Consider the following 11,286-nt stretch of genomic DNA (forward strand, 5'->3'; position numbering starts at 1 on the left):
TTTCCAGGGTTTGATCTGTCTTTCCTTCTGGCATTAGCTTTTTGTGTATTCTCTTTCCTTTATTTCCTTGCTCAGCCTGGTTATCAGCTTCTCAGTTTTGTTGATGTTTTCAAATAAGTGGATTCCGTTTTTGATGTTTCTCTTTCCCTGTGTCATGAGCACATGTGTATTTATGTGTGATGTGCACATGTGTCTGTTTATTTGCGTGTGTGGGTATACATGTGTGTAGACCAATGTACACATATGTGCAATGCTTGTGGAGTCCTAAAGTTGACACAGGGCATCCTCCTCCGTCCTTTTCACTTTGTTTACTGAAGCAGGTGACAGTGGGGAAAATCAGAGGGCACTCAGGTGCAATGGAGGCTCTCTTGCCTCAGGAGAGCATAACTTAGGAAGCTATTCAGAATCATCAACAGCCCCCAAAGCCACCACCAGCCAGTGGCTTCCAGTTCCTATGTCTTGCAAACAATGAATGAATGAGTGAATGAATGAATGAATGAATGAATGAATGAATTTCACAGACAGCAGAGGAGTGAGTTTTGTTGTGGGTGAGAGCTCAAGGGGAGGAAGCAAGTAGAACTGCAATAGAAAGAGCCATTTCCAAACAAGGCCAACACCCCCACCCACCCACCGACCCAGGGTCCCGACTGAGGGCTTGGAAAGTTTCCTGGGCTGCAGCATGGACTAAGCTGGTCAAGCCAGCTGTCCTACCCATGATCTGTCCATGTGTCTGTCCATTCCTGTGTCTGCACAGGAACTTCGGGTCCACCTTCCAGGGTCCATGAAGCATCTGGTCATTCCCGAAAGCTGTGTTCTGTTCACTGTCATTGCTGCATAAAAGAAGAAACATGAGCAGCCAGAGCGCACACTAGTGTCCCTGCCTGAATGGTTTTGGTGTTTATGGAGTCACAACAGGACAGAAGTTCTAGTAGAAACAAGAACATTTCCAGGTTCTGGACAAGGCAGAGCTGGTTCCAAGGACGAGGAACAGAACTACTCATTTTAAGGTCCCCACATCAGAACTGTCTGATTCGTTTCTGTTTCCTGTTTTTATCATGGGGTCTGTCACTGAAGAACCTGGGGCTTACGGGTTACAGCTAGTCTTCACCCTGTCTTTGCCCTAGAGTGCAGGGATGATGTGGTGCTGGGGTCCAGAGCCTGGCCTGCATGCTTGGGGTCAGGAGTTCTACCTGCTGAGCCATCTTCCCTACCTGATTCTAGTTTTCACTTCCAGATTTCTGCTTGGATCATCTTCTTCTATTTGGTTGTACAGACTCTTCCTGGTTTTCTCAAACTGGTCAGGTCACCAGCTGCAGGCCTTGTCTTCAACTCTGTCCTTGCTGCTCTTGTTTTTTCTCCTGAGACGCTTTTAACTTGTAACCCTTTCAGAGTGCACTATCTATTTTTCAAACATTTGGAGGTTTCCATGCATCTGGCATTGATTTCCAGTGTGAATCTACTCTGTTCAGAAACAGCACTGTGTAGTTTGTTTTAAATTTGTTAAAGTGTGTCATGGTCCAGCATGCAGTTTATCTTGGTGTGTTTCTGTATGAATCTGAGGAGAATGTGCGCACCCTGCAGCTGTGGATGAAAAAGTCTATAGATGTCAATTATGTCCAGTTGATTGACAGCACTGTTCAGTTCAATTACACCCTTGTTGATTTTCTACCTGCTGGATCTGTCAGTCACTGATAAAGGGGTATGGAATTCACCAAGTACAATAGTGAATCCATCCGCTTCTCCTTCCCAGCTCTCTTGAGTTTTGGCCTCATGTATGTTGACCCTCTGATTCTAGGCACAAACACATTAATGATTGACAAGTCTTCTTGGAGACTTGACCCCTTTAGCATTCTTTAATGACTCTCATTATCCCTGATCACTTTGCTTATTCTGAAATCTATTTTATCCAAAATGAATATAGCTATTTCATCTTTCTTTGGCTAATGTGAATGTAGTGTTTCTTTTCGGGCCCTTTACATTCACTATTTGTGTTCTATATTTAAAGCAAGTTTTTAAACCATATTATGAAGGATTCTGTTGTCTTTTATGGGTCATTTAGATCATGCCCATCTAAAATTATTATTAATGCATTTGGATCACTACCTACCACCATGACAACTTTTTTCTTCACTACACTTGCCCTTTTTAAAAATAATTTATTTTTAATCTTGTGTGCATTAGTGTTTTGCCTACACATATATCAGTGTGAGGGTGTCAGTTCCCCTGGAACCATGAATATAGACAGTTGGGAGCTACCATGTGGATGCTGGGAATTGAACTTGGGTCCTCTGGAAGAGCAGCTGGTGCTCTTAATCTCTGAGCCATCTCTTCAGCCTCTACACTTGACATTTATTTAGTTTTAGTTTGTTTTTCCTCTTTATCTAGCACATATTCTATTAATCAATCATTTTATAATATCCCATGTCTCCCAACTCTTAGCTGCAGTAACTAAAATATTTTCTTATAGTCACTCCAGAGTGTGGAGTACATGTTTACAGCTAATGGGTCCACTTCCAAATACCACTACCTTGCTGACAGTGAAAATATTTTAACAGGTTCCCCTCATTCTTTCCTCTCTCCAGACCGTTGCGTGTCACATTGGCGTCGTTTGCTTCCCTCATCCATAGCTGTAGTCACCGGTCACATGACTGCTACTGTGACTTCAGAGCAAAGACTGCTATCTGATAGATTGATGAGGAATAAGAAAAAATAAGATTTCATTTTCCCTTCTGACCTCTATCACATTTCTTTCCTCTGTGGCATTTCATGTGGAAAGGGTCTGTTTGTTTTGAAAGTTAAATAAAATACTGTTATATACACTCACAAAGTTGAAGCTACTCACAGTTCTGGGTTATAGTGTCCATTGAGTTGCTAACAGAAAAATCACTATCATGTGTCACACAGACAACAGAACTTTGTGGTTCCGGACGAAGAGCTGTATGAGTTTCTAGCTGCTCGTAGATGTCTGAGGTGTCAGCTGCTGAGCCCCACAGACAATCCACCAAGTCTGTGCTGCCCAAGGAAAAGGATTTCATTCAGAGTTACTCATTTGTTTTTTTTAACTGAGTTTCTGTTGCACATATTATCTCTGCACTCAGGAGCAGTGTCCACAACAACTTTCATGCCACACAGGCAAGACAAACACAGAATGACACATGCAGAAGTTTTCCTGAGATTTGTCATCACTGATCTAAGGCAGAGTCAGATCTCTGTGTGTGACACATGGCAGATCTTTGATGACAAATGGCAGATCTCTGTGACACATGACAGATCTCTGATGACACATGGCAGATCTCTGTGACACTCTGGCATACAATGGGTCCTTCTGAAGCTTTCCTGAGAGTACTAGTAAAGCGTGGACCCTCTCATAGCCAGGCAAGGATGGAAGCCCTCTCCTAGACCTTCTTTGGACAGAAAGCTTTGGCAAGAATTTTCTCTGATAATAGTCATACTTTCAGGAAGAAATTAAACCTCTGTGCAGTCTGACCATTTCTTCACAGTATTCAGGGTTGGTGTAGGAGCTACCTCTTTAGCAACTTTGGTAGTGTAGCCTACATGCTATGGAAGCATCCATTTCTTAATCAAATGCTGCTAGTCTGCTACTAGCAAAACTCACTTCTTCTCCACATGCCTTCTAATTAGTAAGCCATGTCTGATGCTTCCACACGTGACCTCTAGTACAGTTATGAAGAGACATCACATTCCTCTTTGCATAGGTTCAGTTAGCAAATGTTTATTTGGCCAAATATTAAGTACAGAAACCCACCTCCAAAACCAAGGCAAAGGCAATCATGTTGCACACTTCTTGAAAGCAGGTGAATAAATTCCATGTTGGCATGTGAACTGCAGTGTGAGGCCAGCCTGGCCTATGTTATGATTTCCAGGACTGCCAGAACTACAGTGAGACCTTGTCAAAAAAAAAGTGTGAATTTGAAGAAAGTTTTAAACTGATAAAAAAAATCTTAGCTGCTGAGTGTGTGTGGAGGGTGTGATGGGGAAACATGAAGTGTAGTTGTTAAAATCCACCTTACAGTTCAAGTAAAGCCGAGTGATGATGCAGTAATGGTAACGGTATGAACCAGTGGAGTCTCTGTGTAATCTGATCTCTTTCCTCTAGGATTTTCAGACAGTTCTACCATCATTTGACCTCTTCTCAAAGTATGGAAAGTTATATTCGAAAGCTGGACAAATTGTATAAAGGTATGCATTGTTTGCCGAGTACTTGATAATGCATATGAAATAATCAGTGCCACTAACTTAAGTGCAGGTATTTGAAAATGCTGTAGTCATATTTGTATAAGATAAAAGTCCATAAATTCCTTTCATTCTAACCTGACAGTTTTCAGTGCTTGGTTTTATTTTCCAAATGTCTTCCCCAAAATGGACTAAAAATACATCAACAAAACTAACAGAAGTCTGGGGTATTCTTTATCTTTTAATTAAATGACATAGGAAAGATTTACACAGTGCCTGAAAATATACCAGTGTTATCCAATAGGCTAAACTGTTTCTCAGTACTATATTAACACAATATAGTTAAAATTTCTTTACTTAATATGTGTTTTATTTGAATCACCAGATGCCTCGAGGGATAGGAAAGAGTATGGGTCTCTGATAATTATTAAAGTTTGCAGGATAGACAGGAAAAAAGACAAACCACTGAAATTCAAGAACCAAATGAGCTTTCAGTGATCCTCTATTTATCACTGAGATGTCTTAGGATAAAGAAATAATTGCAATCAAGCTAAGACCAGTGTTGTGGTAAGGTTCTGCACAACTTAAGTGGGTATGAGATGAAAGACAGTTGGCAGGAAAGGTCAAGAATAAAAAATGAGTGGGAGGGTTGCCCAGTGTCCTCCCAAGCCAGCAGCTGAGGAAACATGTTATTCTGTTGGGAAAAGCCTAACTACCTAAAGCCTTCCCTAAATTTGGTGTTCATATTTCCTTTGCCACATATATCTTTGAAGGCTCTGATTTGGTTCAGATGTTAAATACCAATACTCACTGTTTAACTGTTCCAAAAGAATACATGAGAGAAAATGTAAAATATTCTGAGTTAGTAGAAAAAATATATGTATGTATGTATCGCCAAATAGGAGCACTGTTTTCAAGGTTTGAAGTATTATTGCCATTGAATATTAATGTATGTGTAAGCCATAATATGTTGCATATGTGTGTGCAACTTTTGACTCAAACATTTATCAATCCTATGTATAATGATTTTACAAAGGAATATTTCTTGTGTGACACTGTTTCTGGGAGTCGAGCAGTCTTCTGTTCATGCCAGATAAGGAAGTGATGACAGAAGAAAGTAGTCACACCACCAGAGTCCAAGCTGGTGACTCAGTGAGTTTATTGATTGCTTAAAGGAGTCCTGGCAAGAAGTTACTTAGAGGAGTGTGAACACCTCAAAGGCACCTGCATCACAGAGAGCCCACCCCAACCTGGGTGATAGCTCATGAAAGATGCAGCCCTGGAGCTCGCTGCATGAATTGTATACAGCTCAGTGGGATAGAGAGTCTACTCTCCTCAGCAGGTCTTACTGCGTATATAACCTTGCACAAAGGGAAGGCCTTTGTGAATCTGTTTGACTTCAGGGAGTTTCTGACACTTGTGAGTTGTCTACTCCCTGAGTCTTAACAAACCTTCTTTAGAAAGAACTTCCTAAGTCTTAAGAAGCTTCCCTCTAGGATGAAATGTTTTAATTCAGAAGAAATTACTAAGCAGCAATATTGGAACCAATTTAGATGCTCATTAATATATAGTAACTTTAATGACAGCACATATGGTGTAATTCTATGCTTCTGCAAAACGTGTTAACAAGTTACCTACTGATCTGATAAAGCGCCTACCTTGTATTTCTAGGAAGGCTATGTTTGAAGCCATTCTGCAATTTGATTGCATAACAATGGATGTGTGTACATGTGCATACCTACTGAAAAACATTTCTACATAATACATACATACATACATACATACATACATACATACATACATATCAGAAATGATAGTGGTGGCTATCTCTGGCTTGTAAGATTTTCATTAACTTTATTTTTCCCAGACTCTGTTTTATATTTCAACTTATTTTTAAATTTTCACTTAATCTGACAAAGGCAATGTTAAACCAAATTTTTCAGTAAAGTCTAATAGTTTTCCTCTACAATTACAAACATGGGACCATTACAGTTTACTCAACCATGATAATTTAAAACACAAGTTATTTTTTCTGAAGATAAAATACCTGCTAAATTATTTATGGTGAAAGATAAGAGCAAAAGTAACAAATTTCACATTGGTTCTAATTAAAAAGCCTGGGAAATACAAAGACACAAATTTGTGGCAGGATTTAAAGAAATGGTTAATGACTACTCTTAATGTTTTAAGTATTTTGTGAGTTAGCAATATTATTAATTTTCTGCATTTGCCTTTTTAACTGATCCTTTTTATGACCTTTAATATTTTCCCAAGTCAATTTCACCTAACCCAGTATACCCTGGGCACTGTCGGTGTTGTGCTATCTTTTCAGCCCCATTCACCCCACCAGACAGGAAGTCTCCACTGTCACGAGAAGCTGAGATCATTGTTTGTATTTATGAATGGGGTCCCATGCGGCATGCATGGGAGTTTTCCTGCATTATGTACTGATGAATATCCCCAGTCTTGTAAGGAACAGGCTTTGGCCCAGCCTATCTTCTCGCTAAAATGTGGAAGCCAGATGAGATGAGTTTTTATTAATTAAATGATGTGTTAGACATGAAAAGCAATGTGCATTTTTTCTACTTTCTGTGGGAATCAGCATATGGATAACTCAACTTTAGAATGAAAAATAAGTATAGTGGACACCTGGGTTGGGAAAGGGAAACATAGAAACTTCATTGCCATCATACAGAGGAAACAGTATTTCAACAACTGGATAAGGAAAAGAGTGTGTAAGGGAAGAGTGGTAAGCAAGCATTTGAGCTACAGATTCGCCTGCTGGGGGTTAAAATTTTAATCTACTAAGAAAAAGTTATAAAGCCTAGCCACTCATGTCAGCACTGTGTGAATCTGTAACCATAAGCTCAGTCACAGGGAACTGGCAAAGAAGAGCGTGAGAACCCTTCCACACTTCCGTATCACTCACCGGTAAACTGCCCTCATACTGGAGATGCTGCTTGTCACTCACCAGCTGCTCATGGGAGGGGTTGCCTGGGGTTTGGAGTAACTGAGGCAGATTGTTAGACACCCATGTATAGTGACACCATCTTCTAGACTGCTAATCTGGATGTGCTCAGAGGCACCAGAGTGCAGGGGCAATAAGTACAAATGTCAGGGTCCTGGCTTCCTCAATGCAGGGCAGTGCTAAAGCTAGAGCTCTTGCCTAGAGAATAGTTTAGAGAATAGTTTTAACAAGGTGCTCTTCCTCTCCCAGTGTGCTGCTTGGTCTTAGAGAACAGAAGATGCAATGTAGAAACAACATGAAGATGACCTGAGCACAAATAGAAGATGCCACTGCCCAGAGGTCCAAGCTCTACCTACATGATGAACGACCTTGACCTCAATCCTTGACCTCTGTGTTCTCTCAAGATCAACCCCTCCCTTCTTCCTTCATTCCCTCCACTCCCTCCCTGCCCACTCCAGTTCTTTCTCTTGCTCCCACTTTCTCTTGTGTCAGAAGAAAAGCTTAAAACCATTTCTGGTTCATTATAGAACTTTCTAGTTTGAAAGGAAAATACAAAGGAAGATCTTATAAAAACTAATCATATTTACCAATAAGCCAGACTCACTATGATCAATAAACTATGACAATCATTTTACAGATTATGTGTATCTTGTGGGGGAGGTGACATGTATGTGTCATGTGTGGTTATTTTTGTGGGCACAGGAGGTATATGTGAGTATGTGGTGTGTTTAGCAGTGGGAGTGTGGAATATTTCAGATTTCTTCATATATCTTTTGGGACAACACACCTTTGGGCCTTTTACCTTTGAGAATGCCTGCAACAACTATAGCCTTTTTACCCAAAGTTCCATAAGTGGGTCTATTGAAGTGACGATATTCTGACCCCCATCACTCTTCTTAAAAGTCGTGAACAGCTTTGGTCCCCGTCCCTTTGTTACTGGACAACAATTAAAAATAGCTGATGCAAATAGAATGACACATGATTTGAAGTATGGATAGTAAGGAAATTAGCATAAAAGTTCTTCCCTGGGAGAAATAATGACACATTATCCCAACTGTACCTCCATGTCTATTGTATGACACTATCCCTGAGAGGGATGAACAAACTTCATTCAGCCCAGACAGACAATCAACAAGCAACCAAAGTGAGGATACAATCCCAATCCAAATTGATGAGCCAGGGAGTTTTATTGAGGTTACTTGTAGGAACAGAAATGGATCAAAGAAAGACAACTGCATCACCGAAAGCCCACCCCAGTAAGGGTGACAACTCTTGGAAGCTGAAACCTAGGGCCCAAGACACAACTTGCAGGCAGCTTTACAAAGTGAAGGCTGCTCACAGGCAGCTTTGTTGGCCTGAAACCTTTTCAGGCAGCTCTGCTTGTCTGGGAGTGTCTTCTCAGCAGTCCTCCTAACCTAACCCTTACCCTAAAGTTTCTAAACTTAGAAGAGGGAGGAGACGAGGGCAGCTGGTCAGTTTCAGAGACTTCCTGAAACTTCTGAGTTGTTTAGTTTCCGAGTCTTAAGATCTCCTTTCAGGATCAAATGTTTCATCTCAGAAGAAACTGCTATACAACAAATGTCCTTGAAGCTGAGATACAACAGTTACAGAGTGGTGGGTATGTAAGGCAAACTCAGGTTTTCTCAAATGAGAAATGCGTTTGTAGGCCTGATTAGATGGAAGCAGTAACAAGGTCACCTGGTTTTGTGACTCTCAAGTGTGACTTGTTAAGAAGCCAGGCTCTAATAAAGTTCTTATTTGTTTCAGACAGGTTGGGTTGAGTTTTCCGAGGATGTTTATTTTAAATGAACAACTGAGGTTCTCATGTCCCTTGGTTCCATCCCAAATGCATCCTCACAGTGAAATTTTCTACCGGAGCTGATGTGACAGTTAAGACTGATTGTCAACGTGGTAGGGTCTAGAATCGCATAGGAGACACTTTGTCTGCAAGCATGAGGGCCTGAGGTCAAATCTCTACCACCCATGTAAAAAGCAGAGAATGACTGTACAAGCATGTAAACTCAGTGCTGGGCATTAGAAACAGGCCTATCTGAGTAATTGCTGATCTGTCAGCCTGTCTGAAATAGTGAACTTTATGTTTAGTGAGAGAGCCTATCTCAAGGGAATAAGGTGGAGAGCAAGAAAGGAAGATACCCAGTATCCTTCTCAGGCCTGTGCGTGCTCACACACGGCCATGTGTGCAGGCTCTCTCGTGTATGCACATACAAAACACACATACACAACACACACTGCAGTCGTTCTGTGATAGACAAATGACCTGTTATTTCTCTTTTTAAAGAATATCCTTTCATTGTTTTTAAAATTGTAAACTATTGCCTCATTAGTAAAGTGACTTTAATAAACCATTCATTGTCTCACATTCTAATTTACTCAGTAGCCTAAAATGCACAGATATTCTGAAATATTTATGCATAAAATGTTCCAATTTTAATTTTTGTCTTTGTAAAAGCATAAACATACCTTAAGCAAAAAAACAAAAACAAAACAAAACAAAGCAAAACAAAAAAAAAAGTTCCCTGAATAAGAATTTTCCTTAGAAACATTTCCCTTTATCAAGTAGGTCGAGCCCACTTTACAGACTTTGGGTGAGAAAAGAAGGCAATGAGACCTAGGATGGAAGCCAGTCTCCAGACTCCTCCCCAATGCTGTGCGCTGAAACCCTCAACCACTCCTGCAGCAAGCTCAGACAGGAGGCAAGAGGAAGGCACAAAGGGAAAAGCCGTTTGCTTCTATGTGCATGGATGGGCCTCGACAGACACCTCAGGAGAAAACAGGTAAGAAACTTGAAGGTCCAAGTACACAGCAAAAAGTCAAGTGCTTTTCCTTTCTGCTCCTGTTACAAAAGAGTAGATTTTTGTTAGAACAAATGTCAACTCGGAAAGAAACACAAAATGCAAGACCATGTGCTTGACTAAGTTAAAATGACATCCTTGCGGGAAAGCCACCAGAGAGGTGTGAGCCTCCTCTGCTCCACTGCTCTTCCCCTGGAGGCATTTCTGGGTTTTTTTTTGTTTTGTTTTGTTTTGTTTTTAACACTGCAGAGCCAAGGGTCCAAAATCCAGGCAGACAATGACAGAGAGGAAATTACAAAATGAAGTCACCTTTGGAGCCTCGCAGAGCTAGGCAACTAAATGGTGAGTTCCTGGGTGTGGGGGAGGTAGAGTCAGTACGTAAAATACAGAATACAACAGAATCGCCACTGAAATCTATAATCACTAATACATGATAATCCCATGATGCTGAGTCCAAACCGCTGGACACAAAATGCACATCAAGATAATTGTTTCATCACTTTAGAGCAAAAAACAAACAAACAAACAAAACAAAGCATAGCTTATCCCCATCAGACACTGACAAAGATCACAGCTGTAAAATGTATACAGAGGACAAGCAGAGCTGGCCTCTTCTCTAGGCTCCTTCCTTGGTCAACCATAACTGCCTATTTGAAGTGCCGGTGACACGTACTATGCCTGTTGTCATGGCAACATTTCTTGCCTAGCTTGCCTAGCCTCAACTTTATCACCCAAAAGTTGGAATAATAATTCTTTCAGTCCTATTAAAGGTTTACAGTCAGTTAGCTTGACCCTTCTGATTCAACATCTTCTCAGTAAACAATAGTTACCATTGTTTGGGTTTCTGGAGTACTGTCTGGAGTTGACAGGAACCTAGAGGGAGCTGTGTTGACATGAGGCAAAGGCGAGCACCTGTAGCTTCCACGCCCACACTTTCCTGTCACTGTTGTCTTTCTCCTCCTTAGTAACTGCCTTCCTGACCTAAATCTCCTCCTCTGCATCTTTAGCTACTAAAAGACTGTGAGCACTGAGCAGCCCGACAACCACACCTATCACCCACCTTCCGTCTAGACTTACTCTTTTTCCTCTCTGACATCATGTAATGCGTGGCTTTAGCTTAGCTTTTCTAGACATAGCAACAAATGTCTGAGGTAGCAGACTCAGGGACGCTTTGTCTCATCTCACAGTTTCAGATTTAGTCCATGGTTGCCTGGCCCTGGCTTGTGCAGAACCCTGTAGCAGTGGGGATCCGTGACGAGAACCTTCTTGATCACACGGCGGACAGAAAGCAGACAGAACAATGAAGAGGAA

The 11,286-nt window shown here is 41.0% G+C and overlaps 1 protein-coding gene across 1 annotated transcript in view; it reads left to right on the forward strand.

Moving 5' to 3' along the window:
• Positions 1 to 7,798, forward strand: part of Spata17 (spermatogenesis associated 17) — a 175,061-nt gene extending 167,263 nt beyond the window's left edge. The window contains 2 exon segments of the mRNA XM_027418736.2: positions 4,118 to 4,200; positions 7,412 to 7,798. Coding sequence (XP_027274537.1) covers positions 4,118 to 4,198 — 81 coding nt within the window. The 3' untranslated portion in view covers positions 4,199 to 4,200; positions 7,412 to 7,798.
• Positions 7,799 to 11,286: the final 3,488 nt, after the last annotated feature.

This window comes from Cricetulus griseus, chromosome 5 (genome assembly GCF_003668045.3).
Source record: "Cricetulus griseus strain 17A/GY chromosome 5, alternate assembly CriGri-PICRH-1.0, whole genome shotgun sequence".
Lineage (NCBI taxonomy): Eukaryota > Metazoa > Chordata > Mammalia > Rodentia > Cricetidae > Cricetulus > Cricetulus griseus.